Raw genomic sequence first — 19,756 nt, 5'->3', positions numbered from 1 at the left:
ATTTAATATTATTTGAGAGCTCACGGTATGATGCAGATATGATGCAGTTTTACACCACTGCAATCCACAACATACAATACAGTATACCCCAAATCATAATGTATATATCATCCTAGGTATGAATATTTCATAATCAACACAAATTGTTGTTTGCTAAGGGGATGTCAGTTCACATTCAAATGTCCTTGAATCACGCAATGCCCTTCACGCTGACATCTCATAATGAATGTCTGACTCTATGACGTGCAGATTATATATCTTGTCTTGGCCGTCATATATATTTCTTTGCCATATATGGGCATTCCGGTCCTTCCACAGTCCAAAACCTTGTAGGTTGTGAATATAAATATGTGATTGAATGCATAATGACATACTGTTCTTCTTAAATAAGTAAATGGTCTTGCTTTAAGTGAAGTAACAGGGGGAGTATAATTACGTTGGTCATTTTTTGTTTGTGCAGTAACAGGGGAAAATAATTATATTGGTAATTCTTGGGAGAATTAGGTCATCAGTTTTTTTCATTGTGAAGGAATAAAAGCGTGCTACTTGTGGAGCTCTGAGATTTGTTTGGAATATGCATTCATGGTTTTCCTACGCAACACCCACTGTAGCTATCTGTGGCCCAGCATTGCTGTCATCCTCCACCGCTGCTTCCTGTGTCGTGACAGCTCCGCGTTTGATCCTCAGCTGTGTCGCCACCCTCTGCTCGCTGGGAATTTCAATACCTCATTCTCCTGCTCCCTTTATCCGTCCACCTCCCGCATCCCCAAGCATTCATCTTGCCCGCCCATGTATGCAGGAGAAGAACTGCTCACTGGTGTGCCACTTCACTTTTGTGGATGGATGCAATGGCTGAACGCTCATGTATGACTCCAGCTCCTTCACAACAATACACTGTGGGGCTTGTTAAGGAAAGTGTGAATGGAGCAGAGAAAAGAGTGTTACAGTTGCCTTTTTTAAACATAACAAAATAATTACAATGCATAAAACAATTAACATGAAACAGAAAGAGCAGTGCTTGGTATAGATTTCTGACAGTGTCAACAAGTATTCAGGCTTAACTTTACATGGCTATAATATTATTATCTTATTTCATTGGCACATTGCTTTTACTAATTTGGAGTCACTTAATAAGACCAATGAAATTCTCAAATAAACAGTCGACTGAGTCAATCCTAAAAAACATTATTTTGGCAAAAACTACTCAAGAATTCTTCCAGGGGACTTTGTGAATGCGATATTTTTATCTTACCTACTTGATGTATGCGTGGAGGAAATGATGGATTTAAAACCAATATGGGATGTTTTTTTTTGCATGTACACGTTTATCTCTTATATACACTGTACAATTTCAAAAATGAAACAAAAGGTCAGTATTTCACATTGTGCACCTTACAGATGTGTAACAATAAAACACGATCTACCCAATTAATACCGCCCATACTGGACATTTCATTGTACAAACAAATACAGCGTGTACATTAAATGTTGCTGGATCACCTCTCTTTGATTTGTGTGTCTAAGTAAGGCAATTTGTACCTCATTCTGTAGTGGATGGACTATACCACGCCCTGACACTTCATAGCTGCATTAATGAAGGTGACTTGTCATATGCCTTTGGAATGTTATTCCGTCATCACTATCATAAATAATGTCTTGTTCGTCGGCCATGGCCATCAGCACAAACAACGTTTCAGGGTTATTTTGGGATGAGGTGACGCGTTTTGCTAACCTCTTGGGATGCAGAGAGGTGGTGACTATGCCCTGTTCTACCCCCACCCCCCTTTTTCCATGGCTCTTGCAGTGTGTGCATATGGCGAGCAGCAAAACATGGTGGGATCTGGACACAGAACATGTTGTGCCAGATAGCATGTGTGCATGGTGGGAGTGTTTTGGGGGCAATGCCAGCAGGAGTGTGGTTAGGTGCTTTGGTCCAAACCAAAAAAAATCTGTTTTCTTTGTAAGATTAAGCTGCCATCTTTATAATATGAAAATAACCCTGCTATTCATTATTAAGAGAGGTTTGTTCCAGCATTGTCATCTACAAGTGCAGAGAAAAATAATCCAAAAATAAATATTGCACAGAGAGCTGATAAACGTTTTAAACATGGACTTCCTATGATCAGAGACACACACACGCGCACACACACACACACACGCACGCACACAGGCACGTGCACACGCACGCACACAAATAGGAGACTTTCCTTTATTCATTCAGAAAGTACAATGAGGACTTAAGGGCAGGTATTTTTTGGTTCTTGAACCAATGAAACAAATAACTGGAAGACCAAACTCCAGAATGGACAAATAATCCAGACGGACCAAACTTCATTTGCTGCTGGCAAAGAGTTCAATTTGGCAGCTAAATAGAAGGCAGAAGTTAACCTTTACAGATTTATTTTGACTCACCAGACAAAAAGCTAATCATGTCGTTTTCGTACAAGGGCGATCCACCCCGAGACTATTGCCTAATGAAAATAGAGTCTGAAATTACATGTTTTCTTTGGAATGACTAAAAGAATGCACCATTTTTTTTTCCAGCTAGAATTAATCCATCTTTATCATCAAGACCACGCCCAAAGTGATCCCTCATTCATCCACTGATGCACACAAACATAGCACAACTTCCACATTGTGAAGCTGTCTTTTTGCCTATTTTCTCAATTCTTTGTTAACAAAAGATAACACACCAATCTCTTCTACTCCGCTTTTTTCCCCGTTCAAAAACAGGACAATATTTTGACGCTTTGTGGCCCAATACTGGAGGTTTTGTCATTGAATCCTCCTCTTTTTTTTGAAGAACTTCATTTAGGGGGATCACAGCACATCACCCACACACATCACGCACAGACAACAAAGGGGTCCCGGTCAAGGTTAATGGTTACACAGCTGCCCGAGCAAAAAAAAGAAAAAGTCCACTTTACATCCATTGCATTCATCAACTTCCTGATGCTTGGGGCATTATCAGGATATAGACTGGCAGTGACAGCAACAGCAGAGTAGAGCAAGTGAGACGAGTGCTCCCTCGCTCTAACATCACATGGGGGCAGTGCCATTGGCGCACAAGGGCTGTTTCTGACCTCTATGCTTAACATCATACGGGAGGGAGTTTGGGATTTTTCCGTTGTTTCGGTAAACAGTATTTGTATTCTCGTGTGGCAAGAGGTACTGCTCTCGTGTTTAACACTAGGAGTGGTTGACAAGAAAGACACGGTGGTATTGTGAACAAAAAAAAAAAAAATCTCATAAAAAGACAGTACAAGGAGGAAGTGGGTGGACATCGAATACATTTAAAGGTCAGAGGAATGAGAGAGGAGGGGTCAAGTGGGCATCACTGTTTGACAAGGGGTGAAATTTAGGAGTCAAGGATTTCAAAGAGGCCTGAGAACAAAGAGGTGACGCACACTGTCTGTAACCCGCGGCCGCAGCTCGAGAGCAGGAGATGTGAGCCGAGGGCACGGGGAACAGAGCCCGCTCGCTCCCTCAGGCCTTGAGTGCATGCCATTGGGCCACGGCAGTGCGGGGATGACCCATCATGTCTTTCCAGTGTTTCACCTCCGCGGGGCCACTCTTCCATGAGAGATAAATCTGCCAGAAGCAGAGACAATATTAGCTCATGCACTGTGTCATCAAGTGACGATACTGAAGTCATGGCTTTTTGAGAAGAAGTAGTAAATGCAGACTATAAAAGTCATGCTAAGTCTGAGCTTGAACATCAAATCAGACAATAGACTATTTCTCAACAAAGACACTTTGTGCTCTGGCCATGGTGTTGGAAAACAAATGAAATCGGACACAAATGTGCTGAGGATAGAAACAATATGTGTTTTTGTCTTACGTATCATGTTTGATGACTCCAAGATTTTATATTGGACTTGTATTGATTCAAATTGAAAACCAATGTTTAGGTGACTAATTTGCCACTTCATATTTATTTCCCTTTCAGGTATATTTGTAAAAATCCATTCATTTTCTACCACGGCATGCAAATTCTGCTTTAACATCTTGTGAGTTGATCAAAAATCCAAAGCACACATGACTTGACTTGAGGTGCTACAAAGGGTTCGAATGAACATGTTAAAGTCTTATATCAGATGAGTGGTTGCATGACATGGACCAGCAGGGGTCAGTAGAGACTGTCTGGGTGATTATGTGAAACTGGCCTGTCATGAAGTCAAAAATACACACAGGAAGAGGAAGAGGCAGGAAGAAGCGAAGAAGAGGGAAGGAGTTACCTTTCCAATGACATCATTGCGACTAAGCCTGTCCTTGTCCATGACAGTGATAATTATGGTGGTCTCCCTCAGCACGTGGGCAGGCACGTCAAAGGGAAAGGACTCGTTGAAAACAGGGTTTAGACAACGCTTCATTACCACCGTCTTCTTCTTCTCCACACGCTTGTCCTTGTTCATCAACCACACCTTCACATAGGGGTCTGGGAAGAGCAATATGAATTGTTAACCCGGTATTGCGTGTGGGTGACGTAATGGATTTAATTCCTCTCTGTGGTCGTTAATATTTCAATGTATTTGAAGTGCACACGACAATGAACCAATTAAAGGAGCCCATGTACCAGAAGTGCCTCCAATGTCCATGGCTTTGAGGTTACGGGCTTTGACGATGCTCACAGTGATAGTGTTGGCGGTGGGGTTGTAGCACAGAGACACCAACAGATCTCCTCGGCTTCCCTGGTCAAATGATACACAATGGTGACTTGTTTTATAGTAATGCTCTTTTCAATTGTTCTCCCCTCTTCTTACTGTGTTCAATCCAACAACCTGTCAGATGCTCAGTATTCACTTCTATCATCTCCCACCGGCATACTACCACATCTCCCCCGGGACTGTCACAGCAGCCAGCAATATGACATCACCCATTACATTCTGTCCTATCTCCCCTCCTCCCACTCCATTTCTTCTCCCACCTCTCCGCCCCTTTACTCACACTGCCATCGCTACATGGTTTCAATTCCTTCCAGAAAGTCTGCATGTTAGCCAGATCCAATTTGTTGAGGGGGATGGACACCTCTCCGATGGGGTCATTCCTACTGAAGCGGTCATAATCCAGAACCTGCAGGTATAGAGTTCTCTGGACCACTTTCTCAAATGGGAACCCTGAAATAGAAATGCACGCAAATAGAATTCAGACTCCAGTGTCTACATTATCAGCAGGGAGGAGGAAAAAAAAGTCATTGTAAAAGGTCCTCACTGATAGAATCTAAAAAAAAACAACAACAATATATATACTGTACTCAGTTATTTCAGTCAAAGAAAAAAAAAATAAACAAGCAAATTCATGCCATTCAAACCTTCAAACAAAAAGGTCTCATTCCAATGTGGGTTCAGATTCTTCCTCTTCACTTTGGTCTCCAGTTTGTGCTTCTTGTCAGGCAGCAGGTAGAGTTTGACAAAGGGGTCGGAAGTGCCGGAAAAGTCCTTGGCAGGTAATTCCTGGCCCTTGAGGATTTTGACAGTGAGGGTGGAGTCCTGGAAGCTGTATCCTACGCTGAACTGAATGCGACCCAACTTCTCACACACTGGACCCTCGTGTTCGTCTTCTTCCGAGCCTGGAGACAACTGGGAGAGGCGATGACAATGAATATTCCAGTCTGAGAGCATGAAGGGAAGGAAATAAATGGTAAATTACATCCATCCATCATTTCATAGCTGTGTGTATATTTATATGTCAGTATAACGTGATTAGTCCAAACCCCTCTTATCGTGTGATTAAGGCTCATTTTGGCCTTATAAGATTTTTACTCTTTTTGCATCCTGTTGCCATAGAAAAACGACAACACCTCACCGGAAATTAGCCAGCCACACTGGTGACACTAGTCTGAGCTTGTTATGCAGAGATTTCATCCATTTCTTGAAATAAAAAAAGCATCTGTTCATTCTTTCTTGAGAAATCAAAAACAGGGTTAATGTGGTAAATCAAGACCATCATATTGCTGCTAAGTTCCAAACAAACTTTAAAATCAGTTTATTGCACTCTACGGTGAGTCCTTGCTTACATTTTATATGCGTGTTATATTTTTTTATATTTCCCAAATTTTGAATGGAAAAAAAAGCAAGGGATTTTTTTTTATTTTTTACAATAAATAACGATACGATTAACTATGTACTAATATAAAAATTGAGATTACCCTACTTGGGCATAAAAGGGACACACTGATGGCATGTCCTTAAATTCAAGGTGACAGTGGATAGTAATCAGGCTCTGCTCTTTCAAATGTATTGATCCAAAATGCAAACTAGCTTAGTGTGTTGTTCCATTCTCCACTGTGCATGACGGCTCCGGTATGACAGCCCGATTATCTGTCGGTAGACTGACCCTTTGACTGACGGCGGTAGAGCCTGCAGAAATCCAGTTAAAATGTGCAATCTGTTGGGAAAAGAGCTGGTAGTATGACTTAAGGAACAGTCCCACATATTTCATATCCAATTCCATACTTTCCACACTTGTTTCAGCCAGTGCTGCTCGACCTCATTCTCCTTTGTCCAATGTGATCACTTTTCATTATTCAGCCTGACACTCTAAAATTACCCCAAATGCACGGACACGTACGCGCTCCCATATTGGAGCATTGGCTCTGCTCTTTTCCTCATGAGTGCTTACCTTCTTTTACCTATGAACTTGCCAAATCACAGAAAACTATTGTTCAACGAAATACACTTTACCTGCAATTGCATTGTACAACTAAAGTGAAATGCAACGACAACAAGAAAACCAATTTAAAAATAATAATAACGTAAACCAAAATTTAAGAAATATATTTTATCACAGCTTAATTTCATGGAAAGTGCCAGAAATGTTGTAGGTCATCATGGGACTGGGAGATGTACACAACCATAATCGCTATCTCTAAAACCAAACGGTGTGCCAAAATAATGCTCCAGGTTAGAAATTGCATTTATAATGTGCAGTTTGGATGTAATATTTTATCTAAATAACGCTAACTATACTATTCAAATGACATAATCACAGTCCTTGGTGTTCAATAGTCACCAGTTTTAGAAATGCCCAATGAAATTACTGTGTGGGACATGGACCGAATACAGTAGCAGGCACAAAAACTATGTCGACAACTTCACCTAGCAATTACGTCCGCATTTATATCCATCTGGGCATTGACACAAACAAAAAAACAAACAAACAATGCAGCTCCTTTCGTCTTTGATAAACAGTGAACCCTCCCTATCCAGATTTTATTGAATTTTCAAACCGCAATTGTTGTACTACACCGATCAGTGCAAGTTTGCCTTAATTGGAAGTCTCGCCGCGGTAGCCTATTCCATGAACAATAGACTGCACCTCGGCAATATGTACATCATAAAAAAAGGATGTTTTCATACGATTTGATTTGGGAAAAAACCCCAACCAAAATTGGATTATGTCGTTTGTTTACAACCTTTAAAAATACCAATTACCAGTACTACAAATTACTAGACTCCCCTAGTTGCTGACCTTCTCCTGAATTCTTCCAGTGTTAATTAGTAGAGGCAACGAAAAAATATCCCAAATAAAAAAATCATGCATCACTTGGATTCCCCTGTAGTGTTTCATCCCTTGAACATCCAAAGTGCATCTGTATGGCGTTTGCGCAATGCCACCATGGATGACCATGTCCCTCTCTGACATTTTTACACTCGATGGGTGGGAAAGCACTGCAAAGACCTAACTATGCATCCAAACCTATAATGATGTCTCTTAAAAAGATATACATGCAGTATTGCAGCCTTATGCCATCCATGGCTCAGTGAGTGCCATCCAAAGGTGTTGGTGTCACTTCCTGATAAAGACCACATGAGAGACAGGATCTTCAGCTTCACCCTTCACCAACCTCAGTCATCTTAGATTTTGCACGATTGGATTCACATGGAGGGGAATTTCCCGATGGAGACAGTGACAAAGCAATCAAAAAGCTTTAAGATTTAGCACATGATAAATATTTTGACCATAGTGATGAAACAGCGTATCCTGAATATGTGTGCATTGTAAGAACGCCAAAGCTGCTAAGAACAAAGTAGTATAACATCAATAAGCAGCATTGTTTCAATTCCTCTGACACATCATGGAGTGCACATAATTACAGTATACACAGCAACCCAATAGCTGGTACATTTGCATTGCATGTTCTTTCACAACTAATTAGTAAACTCGGATGAACAAGGCATATGTTCTTAGCTCTTAGTTCCGGCTTAGTCACAACTCCCTGTGGTGCTTCACAGATGGGTCAAAATAGGAGCGTTAGGAGGAAAAACAAATGCTTTGAAACAATACATATTCTAAAATAAATCCAATTCATAAACCAAAGCACATATGTCATTTGGCTAAATACTACTAGACAACCCTCAACTATTTTAACTGCTTTTGATTTGGCCACTTGGGGGCAGTAGATAAAAGGTTGTAAGTACAAAACTGGGGTTATTAAAATTTGATTAGACTGCGCAAAACATTTGACTGTTGATCTGAAAACAAATTGAACTGTGAGAATTTCCTCTCGAGCCATTTCAAAGGTCTTTGCAGCCGATTAATTTCAACTTGTCAGGGAAAGCTCCCACAGATCTTTCATATCAATTCTTAGCTAACAAGCCTCAAGATTGATTGGCAAAAAGTTGATCAACAAAACAAGTTTAACCAAACAAATATATATTTTTAGAGAGACGAAATATACGAAATTTTGCTCATGTGCTATGTGTGCACGAATCGGAGACCATATCAAACAAATGACTGACCTTTTCTCGTAAATACAGTAAATGTGATTCGACAAGAATTCAGCATACATAATAAAATAAAAAAGTTAACATTACTGATATGCAATAATAATGTCTGTAAAATGAAAAACAAGGCATAATGGAACATTAATTCATTTTGATTTCCAATTCCGTTCCACAAAGAACAAGAACAAATACAACAATTGTCAGAAGTGCATCTTATTCTCCGCCATGAAGATGATGATTACTTTTAGATTACGTTTAGCCAACCTATAAGGCACCTGAAGCTCGTTGTTAGTGAGTTGACACCGAGCTTTCCGCGACCTATGACTATTCACACGTACAATGTGACATGATCGCGTTCAGGCGAGTGAAGCTTTTCGGGACTGTCTCAGCGGCTCAATTATCGGAAAAAAAGTCTGTGATTCTCAGTTTTGTTGAGATGCTAACTGGATATTATAACTCACAAAGTGTCCCGTGAAACTGCCATGGCGTCAAAGTGAAAAGGTAAGCAGAGCTGCATTCACACACATAGTAGCATTAAAATTAGCTTCTGATAGGTTAATTATTTTATTGTCTTTACGGGTTCCAGAATTTGGGCTGCCGGTGAGATGACGAGAGACAGTCAGCAGTGTAATGTGGAAGAGGAGAACATCTGCTGTGAGCTACAGCCTATTGTTATGCTGACTCTTTTCGCCATAATGATGAAAGGCAGTCTGGAGACTGTAATTGTAAAGCTCAGGTATCGGCCCCTGGCTGTCATGGTAATGAAAGTCGGACATGCCATTGGCTCACCAGTATATAAGTTGAAATGGACTGATATTAACAAGACAGGGCTCATAATTATTTTCATCCTTGGGGTATATTGACAGGAGCATGTCACAAGTGTATTATTAAGAAACATTCGAACTTGCTTAAAAAAAAAAAAAAAACACATTTTATGTTTCCTTTAAATTTACTTCAATTTCCTATGTTATGACTTCTCTGGAAAAGGTTGACCGTCGTTGTGCAACAACAGTATTTTGACTGCTTGGAACATTTTCATATTCTCATCAACACACTCGCCCCATTTCTTGTCTCAAGGCTTGCATGTCACTTTCATATTGGATTAGAGGTGATGATCTGGAAGTGCCCTCTAATAATAAATAATATGACCATAGCCATCTCATTCACTTGGATTTGAGAAGGCTTTGCTGACTGCGGTCATCAGGGATGACTTTAGTAACATGGAAGCAAAAGAGCAGTGTATCAGTCAATGTGTGTAGTGTGTTACCATGAGCATTTCACTGGTGACTGAGTTGGCTAAATCGGAGACGGATGAGTTGGCATTGTGGGCCGAGCCCTGCCGGCGTCCACTCTCATCTGGGGTGTGACCTCTGGGACTGCTGCCTAGTTTGTTACCGGGAGTCCTGGATACGACAGAAAAACACACATGCACTTAACATGCAACATTAATGCAATACAACCGCTGCTTTCTGGTGAGGATTTTTCTTCTTGGCTATTGTGCTCAGCCAATAAAAGTAATAGTTAACAACTAAAGTAACTTAATAGTCATTTTCAGCTCATCAATACAATTGTCCCTTACTTCATCTTATAGAAAACTACTTAAAATGGATTTTGAATCAATGGCAGCTTGGGAAAAACATTGTTTATGATTAACCGCTAAACCAAAATTCCATTGGTCGTTTGTATTTTATTTATTGTATCATATTTAGCATGAGAGCTGAGAGTAAACAGCTCTGTTGTTAGCAGCTTTTGATTGGTGATCGCATCAGTAGTCAGTGCCCATTTATATCTTTGGTCCAGCACGTTCAGCGTCTCACAAACGAGGATTATTTGAGTCGTGCTCTTATAGTGTTATCGGCTCGTTGTGGTTGTAGCGTGCAAGATTGAATTTCTCCCTTGGATCTCTTTCAACAATGTTCTAATCATACCAATTACTGTGATAAATGTAGTTACTGTATATTGTGATATGAAGTTGTCATACTGTTTCTTCATCGAACAGATCACATATTATTATTATTATTACAATTATTATAATTATTATACTTTATTTTTGGCCTTCAATTGTCAATTAATAAAGAATGTTCAAAGCAAAGAATAATAATCTGACTGGATTGCCTGTTACAGGATTTTTTTTAGATATTGAACTATTGCAAACATTTTTGATGGATTGATCAAATGTTATGACAGCAGAGCAGCATAAGACCTATGAATTACAACTATGAATTAATTGTTAATGGCAACCCCAGAAACAAATAAAACAGGCCATAAATAAGTTTCAAACCCAGAAACACAGAATATAAATTATTGTTGTGCCAACTCAACTGACCTAAAAACAATACATGACTTTTTATGTTGCACATAAAAATGAACACCAAAAAGTTCTTAACTTCAAAGGTGGCAGCCACCGAGTGTGCCAAGCTGCCTGATTTATCTGTAGAGACAGATGCTGTAACACAGTCGCACCATTTCAAGACGTGGGTGGCCATGCCCGTGAGACAGAGCGAGAGGGACAAAGTGACCTGCATCCCTGAATGACAGACAGTGAGCCGTAGGACCTGAACGTGCACAAAAGATGTACTGTACTTGTCTGACATTCTCTTTTCTAAAATAGGAAACATGTTGTGGAGTTCCTCTGAGTACCAGTTCTCCATCAACAGTAGTACCATTCAGTTCAGCACAACGGTAGGCTAGAGCCTGAGGATATCCAATTGCTTTATGAACTGTAGAGGAGAGACCCGGGAGTTTTATTCCAAAGCTGACAAGAGATGACATTCCTCATCATGAGCCTGCTCTCCTGGATTAGAGCGACCAAGGGGGAACGTCAAGGAGAGTATGTGCTTCATGACCCTCTCTGGTCACTACGATATCACAGTGAGTGCACTGATTGGTAAGATCTTTTTACTAGTCCAATTTAAGTATTTGATGAATAGCAGTTGAATATTCAGCTTTATTTTCTGCATTACTGTATTTTCCGCACTATAAGGCGCACCTAAAAACCTAAAATCTTCTCAAAAGCCGCCAGTGCGCTTTATAGTCCGGTGCGCCTTATATATGGACCAAATTCCTAAATTTAAACTGGCCCAAAGCATTGTGTCATGAAATCAATCATAAGTGGCCTGCTGAAGACTATGAATTATGAATCTAAAAGACTATGGATCATTATTTTGTGATTATAAAGTAACTTGTTGCGTCTGAAGTTGAAATAAAAAAGGTAAAATGGAGAATGATTTGATTTGGATTAAAAATCTGACATGATGCATTAATGGTGCGCCTTATAGTCCAGTGCGCTTTATATAAGGACAAAGTTTCAAAATGGGCCATTCATTGAAGGTGCGCCTTATAGTCCGGTGCGCTATTTGAATTCATTCAGATGCACTCATACATTGTGATCATGATGATAAAAACAAAAAGCAACATGTCGGTTCAAATACATTTTACAACGACTAACAATTTTTCAAGAGACACTAGCTTTTCCTTCTTTCACCCCAACAACTAACTTTCCATTTTGCCACATAACTGAGAAATATAGAGAAAAGAGTGCACAGGGTCGGAGTTGAATTATAGGTTCACATCGTTCTAAAAGTAAACTCACAAAGCTAGAAAATAGAAAAAAGATATAATAACTATCGAGAGAGTGCCAAATACACAGTCACACAAGCAAATCACAGTGCGTACCTAACGGAGAGAAATTTCACGGAGAAAGCTTAGGGAACAAAACAGCCCAGATTTTGTTCAGATGAAACAAGAGAACAAGATGAAAAAAAAGGAAGCAAATTGCCATGTCATATTAGGCAAAACAAATACGAGAAAGCTGGAGAGGGAATGCTACTAGATGGACGGACGGGGGTTGTACCATAAGGAGACAAGTAAAAGCGAGTGCCAGCGAATGAGAGAAACACAGAGGAGACGATGCTGACCCAATGAAGAGGAGAAAAAATTGATTTGTCACGGTGTGTTTCTTCACTGTCATCTGCAGGTCAGAGAAGCTGAATTCAAAATGCATTGCTGTCCATTTTGAAACACATGTCCAATAAACAAATAGATCAGGAGGTTGACACACCGGTCCCCTGACTTCCTCCAGACCTTTGCTACGTGCGTTTACGGACCACTTGGTGTCTTATTACAAGCATGGGTAGCTTAGCAATAGTTTGAGTGGTATTTTTCAATACCGTGGGGTTCAAATAAAAATGGGAAATATGCATTCATGTTGGCATCCAATACTAACAACAACAAAAATCTGTAGTGAATGGTTGCATTTATGACTGGACTGTGTTATGTTGTTTTCATGAAACTACTATATGAGTTTTTCCCAACATTTCTTGCATCAAACACAACAGCGGACAAATGGGATGGGTGTTTTGAGAAGATTAAAATGATAAATAATATGATCAGTGGACAACCCAATGGAATTTTCCAAATATTCATATAAGATTAGAGGTTTAGAACATTTTAAACTGGAACACAACAAACAAAATAGAGAGCTGCTGTTAGCATCTCGCTTCAACTTTCAGACAGCCATTTCCTGTCAAAGCAGTATTGCTTTAGCCTAAGGCAGGGATTGTGAAAATAATTGTAACATTATTCAAAATAAAATGGATTTTTTTTTATTTACACTTGATTTATTTTCCAGCTAATTTTGTGAATCATCTACATATCCAAATTGTGTCAAATGTAGCTGAGATTCCCAAAATAGACAGACAGATGCAAATAGACCTGTAAAGGTCTATCCTCCTTTGATGCAAAATGAAATAATATTCGGCTAAAGTTGTTTCTTGGTTATAATGGTGGTCCCTTGGACAAAACCAGTAGAAAACCCCTGGCCTAAGGAATGGAAACCCGTTCACTGCTGGCAATAGAGGACATAATATATGCCTGTCAACTGGATCTCGAGCCCAAGAGTCAATAATTTCCTACTTGTAGAAGTGCTAAGATCAATGAGAAGTCACTCAACCCCATTAAATCAGAAGCCAGCACACACACACCAGAGACCACAAGGACAATCACGCTTACATAAACGCACATGCACAAGCACACATACAATTTTGTAGTGTTGTTTCAGTGGAGATGTGCATTATTTTCATAATCCCACTTAGATGGCCACATGCTGTCCATGAAGCCAATCCTGCACAAGATGGTTCGAGATCATCATTTCCCAACATTTAGTCACATAACGTAATGAAAAGGATGAGCACTGAAATAACAACAGGGATTATTTTAATCCATTGTGTGTAGTTCTGTTGGAGTTTTTATTTCGGCTTGGAGTGAAAAAGTCAAATATACAGTAGAAAAGTGACAGTTACAACCCCAGAATCCAAAATCAGGTTGATATTTTTTGTCAGTATTGCTGAAAAACATTTAGAGAACTATACAGAGGCCTAACATTATATAGCCTAAAGTACTAGCTCTGCAATGAGGACTCATTATATAAATAGAAGAAATCATTTGAATTACGTAAATAACTGGCCAGAGATTGTCAACACACAACCTTCAATAAAAATAAATGGTAGATATCTCTCCCCCCCGTACTGACACAGATAATAGTGAAACACATTTTGCCATTCATTATAGCAAAACATATTTTTGCATTCCAGGACAATTGTGTTTGTTGAAGTGTAAAAAATCCATGTGGACTCTCAACGCAACTCATCTTTATTTATAACGTGCTTCCACAACAACTTCAGCTGTAACACATATTCGTTCCGTGGGAGTTGAAGTTACCTATTAAAATACAAATTTTGACACCACTCGACACTGAGAAAAAATATTGCACTGCACTTACGTGCAAAATAACAATCAATCCATCAGCACAAATACTATTTAATTACCCATATAAAATTCATGACTGTTTTTATCAATTTGATGAGGTTGTTTACATCAAGTCAACACCTGCCTTTATTTAATATTTGACCTCAAAGAATGTCATGCTTCAAACATCTGCAGCTGTGTCTTGGCTCTTTTTGCTTGCTTGGGACTTCGCGGGAAAAACCCCCACTACTTACATAATTTATCCTTATAGGTTGATGTAACCATGACTACTGAAATATGTGCACCAACTTAAGGTTGTCCTCACTATCATCATGCATTTTACACAGGTAACCATGGCTACCGGACCCTTTAAAGAGGGGCATTAAAAGCCAAGTATGCTGAGCAGCGAGGCGCATGTTTAAAATAATATAAAGTCCAAAGAGGAGATGGCAAAGAGTCGGAACATCCTTTTTGACTCTATTCATACTTACATGTAAACTCTTGCTGACCTTTTTGAAAAACACCGCAGCTCTCCTTTGGTCATGTTCAAGCAGATTCATAAATGCCTTGAATGAACAATTGATGGAACTTAAGCCTTAACTTAACTTGAGTCACAAAAGATCGTGTTTCTGTCAATCAAGTTCCGTCAGGCTAAATATCCATGGACGGTGTAACTCTGACACCAGGCATTCCAAGAGTTGATCAGATGGAGTTCTATACTTTCAATGGCTGAAAGCCACTTTTGAGCCTCTAATACGACTTCTACGACAACTCCATGTCTAAAAACCCGAAACAATTCTCATCAAAAATGATGTGCGCAAGTGCAGCCTTGTAATAATCATTCTCTAAGGATATTAGAACAAATCTCACAATTTTTTTTATTTATTTGCGGGTCTAAAGTTGCCAGGAAATTCAATCTTACAACTGTACCCATTGTTTTTAGCCATTATTTTCAACACAGAAAGTCTTGATTTTCTACCCCAACTGTTCAGTAATGAACTACAAATTGTACCAAAAGGCCACAAATTAGCATTTTGTGCACACATTAAATTCACGTTCCTACAATATTGTGCCCCCCTTTTCACCTTGAAGCATCTGCCGGTCCAAAATTCTCTGCATGCCCCTTGCTCCATATAATTGATCAAAAACAGCTGTGACAAAAGGGTGTATAACCTCCGTGTGTTTATAGTGGATGCACTGCCCCAAGATGCTCAAGCCATCGTTTATTTCTTATTTTTTTTTGCTAACACTGTAAATTCATGCATGGAAATTGTGCACGGAGGAATATCATTTTCTTTTTAAGATGTGCAGCAATAGGGCAGATTCATCATTCTGGCAAAAGTGACAGTCATCTATGCTGACAGCCCAGTTGTGCTGTGAGAGCATGCCATCACAAGCATCACCATCCCCAGCGTATGAAAAAGATGGATGAATATAAAAAAAAGAGTGAAGGACACAGCTAACAGAAGGGTAGAATGAGAGAGCAATGGATCAAAAGATATTTTAAATATGACAGATAAGACAAGCTTTGTCTCTTCATAAGTCATCATATGTCCAAATTATAGTAATTTATCATTTAGGATGAGGTATTAAAATATGTGTATTGTGCGGCAATGTGTTGTCTTTATGATGCCAAATATAAAACCTAAGTCCGTGCTTCCTTGTCCAGGTCTAAATGTGAATGAGGTTTGCTTGTGTCATTAAACAAAGAAAAACTGAAAGTATCTGGCTCAGTTGTCAAAATATTGCATGTGAAGAGTTATTGGCAAAATTTATTTTTGTACTCTTTTGAAGCTCAATATGAGGGATGTTTGATCCCACATTTTTCATATTAATACCAGTACGAGACTCAACAGTTTGTAGTCACCGGTACCAAATCTTGATACCAAAAAAAATCCTTTGAAAATCAATTTCAGATAATTGAAAATGAATTCTTATATATCTATCTGACATTATCAGTATAATTGCATGAAAGTAATGTTTTTATTGTTCTCATTTGTAATGTCCAATTCCTGATCATAAAACGACCACAAGAGGGTGTCCACTGGTATCGGCTGCCGGCACAAGTTCCGATACGTTGAAATAAGGCCAATATCGGAATTGATACCTAGCATCGGTACTCACCCATTCCTACTCAAAACCATCAATCACTAATATTTTTGATAATCTCTCGTAAAATATAAAATTGTACCATACCTACCATCGTTACTCACCCATTCCTATTCAATACCATTAATCACTAATATTTTTGATAATCTCTCGTAAAATAATAAAGTTGTCAGCCACAGTTGAGAGCTGAATGGAAAGCTGATCAGTAAAGGGAATGGACATGAGGGGTCCAGGAAGTCCCTTGTTGCCAAGGGGGTTCTCCATAAACATACATCCATAGGTCATGTTGATCACCTAAACCACCCTGGGATACCACGGAGCAAAATAACCCTTCCATGTCCCATGATGGATGAGACCTATGCTTCCATGTCAGCCCACTCAGCGCTCCCCACTGAAGGAAACAAATCACCGGTCGCTGCCGCCTCACCACACAAGCTAATACGAATAATGGAGTCGTCCGTCGTGGTTGAACGGCTTGCTCTTGTTTACGTTTTATATCCATTTGCACTTATGTGTTTGTATGGAGGTGAAAACTTTTAACCCATTAAAGAAGTGTTTCTTGCCATCACCCTCATTAATACACCTTTGTTGGATGCTTTGATTTTCTTCTAATTGAAATCACAAACAAGGGAGTAATCTCGGGTTTTCAAAATTAGTTGTAATGTTGTTGTTTTTTAACATGCCTATTAACATTTATTGCTGACCTACTTTTTTTTCTCATCTCAGGCCACTGGCCAGCCTGGAGCGTCGTTATGAGGCTTGACGCACTGTGATTACTGGCTCAGTGTTGGATTTGCTCTCCGATAAAAGGAGGAACCAACATCGTGGCTGATTGACAATACGCAGTTGCAACTCAGCTGGTAACAGAACATGATTTCGACTGAGGCCACTAACTACTTACTTTTACATCAGCTCTTTTTATGGCATTTGAGGACATGGTCTGTGATTGTCTCTATCTTTCTTTGTCTTTCTGGCAAAAATTGGATGTTACTATCAAAGAGCAACGTGGACACTGTTTTATTAGGAGACTGTTCCCTTTCTGCTATCTGTTCAGGTGGATTACAAAATGTCCTCTAGATGAGAATCCATCAGTTTCGTTTTGGTGATCTGTCTGAACTCCTTGACAGTGTCCTTATTAATTATTTTTTTTTCAACCAACTGGAGCCTATATAACATAGATTTCCAGGCGTCTGTGTGAAGAATTTTATTTATAACAAAATATGTCGTTGAATATAAAAGTGAGAATGTGAAAATGTTGTTGTGTTGTGACAAATTCATGAATGTTTGAAATGAAATGTTTGAGCTTTGAGGTCGTCCAGGGCCAGTGGGCTCTTTGAAATATACTGATATTCATTTCCCGATTGCACGCTCTGTGTGGCGGATGTCTGAGCTCATTAAGATTCAGCTTAGCTGTGCAACGACTGCTTTCTGTGCTGATAATAAGCCAAACAGCGTCGGCGGTCCCATCACAGTTATCTGCAGGTGTCTGATTGTGTCCAGTTCTGCAAAGGTCTTTAGTCAGTTTTGGTTGAGTCAGTCAAACACAGTAAAGCCCCTATCCTACTGAGCAGCAAATAAATGCAAATGTTTTCAAAGGCAGCGAATTTTGCGTCCGTGTCGGGTTACCCACAAGGTCGCAAATGTTTGCAAAACTTTCATCAGATATTTGCCTATAGCTTTTGTATTTTTTACTTGTTCAGAGGAAATTTTGAAAATTCTCTCGCGGCAAGAAAAGTACAGACCGTCTGTCAAAATATTTGGTGAACCTTTGCAGCCTATAGTTTTTGGCCGACTAACAATATGACATTTTTATATTTGTCATCAAAAGATGGGTATGAGACAATAGACAACAATTGATCTTTTTATTGCTATTGCTAGGTATTTAGTTAGTACAGCTAAGGCTAATTGTGAGGATTGAGAAACCTTTTCAGTTCTTAAGGTGTGTGTCTTTACTGTATGACAAATTACGGCCGTACCGTTCTAATCTTCTTGCACGAATACGAGATGTGACCCTGAACATTTGTTCAGAAAATCTTCTATGATAGATTGTGATAGCTTCACTTCTGTCACTTGGAAGTTATTGCTGATGAGCTCACTGTGTTTGGTGCAGTAAAACAGCACTCACAATTACAGCCACCAAATTAATGATTAATAAAGATCTACACCTCTCTCGAACCATTTTAATAAAAACACAACTCTATATTTCCCAGAAAGAGAGGATTTATAGCAGGCTTGTTGAAATGTACTGTCAGTGACGGGCATTCCATCCATGGGACGGAACAGTCCGTCTCAGATGGATGCCGATTTTGTGGCCAGATGAGAAGGTTTTTTTTTTTTTTTTTTTAAAGAAACAGACTAAGCTACGACTGAAGTGGGTTTTCAATTGTCCCCCCATCTGTGTACACTCTCATTTCCCATTGGGGGGCTGCATCCCTGCTTGTCCTTCACGTGTGGATCTCTTCTCGCTGCTCTGATCACCAGCTGGCTATGTTGCGTGTGCGTTTTCGTGTCAGTCAGTCCTTATACTTCTTGTGTGTGTGTTTGTAGGGCTGCCTTTTGTTTAAGTGCATTGCGTTAGCGCATCATAATAGCCATCAATAATCATTTCGTCGTGTGTACTAGGACCTTTACAACATCTGTCGTTATTTCATTTATCCACTCAATTCAGGTAGTCGGGTTCATTTCATGAGGTATAGTGTCATGCTAGTGTCATTTAGCCCCGTTTGTGCGTGTGTGTGTGTCCCTCATCTTGTTGTACCCAAACCACTTTAGGAGCAGAACCTTTTCTCATTGCCAAACTCTACACCTTCACATATACGTATATGTTAGACCCACACACACTCTCCATAATTACAGACGAGACCTTAATTGTTACGACCCGATCCCCATGGTGGCATGGGAAGGAGGGTCTAACAAAGATGTGTAGGTGTGGAGCAAGACAACACAGCCACACGGCACAGTTAGCGATCAGGCCACTCTCCCTTGCACTGATTGGTGAGTTGAGGGCCACCAATTGGGGGGGAGCAGCTGGAGACCTCCCACACAGACCTGATCAACACACAACGTAATTAAACGGCCACAAAAAAATCATGGGCCAAAACACAACTAACAAAAAGTGAATGTGAGGCTTTGCAAAGCTTTTTGGCAGTCGCCGTATGCTTTAAATCTACGCACGC

The 19,756-nt window shown here is 39.7% G+C and overlaps 1 protein-coding gene across 1 annotated transcript in view; it reads right to left on the bottom strand.

Moving 5' to 3' along the window:
• Positions 1-3,272: 3,272 nt before the first annotated feature.
• syt7b (synaptotagmin VIIb) overlaps positions 3,273-19,756 on the bottom strand; it is a 65,505-nt gene continuing 49,021 nt past the window's right edge. The window contains exons 9-14 of the mRNA XM_085907190.1: positions 9,994-10,129; positions 5,312-5,579; positions 4,948-5,117; positions 4,577-4,691; positions 4,239-4,438; positions 3,273-3,591 (exon numbers count right to left, since the gene is read on the bottom strand). Of these exons, the coding sequence (XP_085763316.1) occupies positions 3,487-3,591; positions 4,239-4,438; positions 4,577-4,691; positions 4,948-5,117; positions 5,312-5,579; positions 9,994-10,129 (994 nt within the window). The 3' untranslated portion in view covers positions 3,273-3,486. The remainder of the gene's footprint in view (positions 3,592-4,238; positions 4,439-4,576; positions 4,692-4,947; positions 5,118-5,311; positions 5,580-9,993; positions 10,130-19,756) is intronic.

This window comes from Syngnathus leptorhynchus, chromosome 3 (genome assembly GCF_054491065.1).
Source record: "Syngnathus leptorhynchus isolate UIUO chromosome 3, UIUO_Slep, whole genome shotgun sequence".
NCBI classification, from domain to species: domain Eukaryota; kingdom Metazoa; phylum Chordata; class Actinopteri; order Syngnathiformes; family Syngnathidae; genus Syngnathus; species Syngnathus leptorhynchus.
This window is presented reverse-complemented; position numbering and strand designations above follow the sequence as displayed.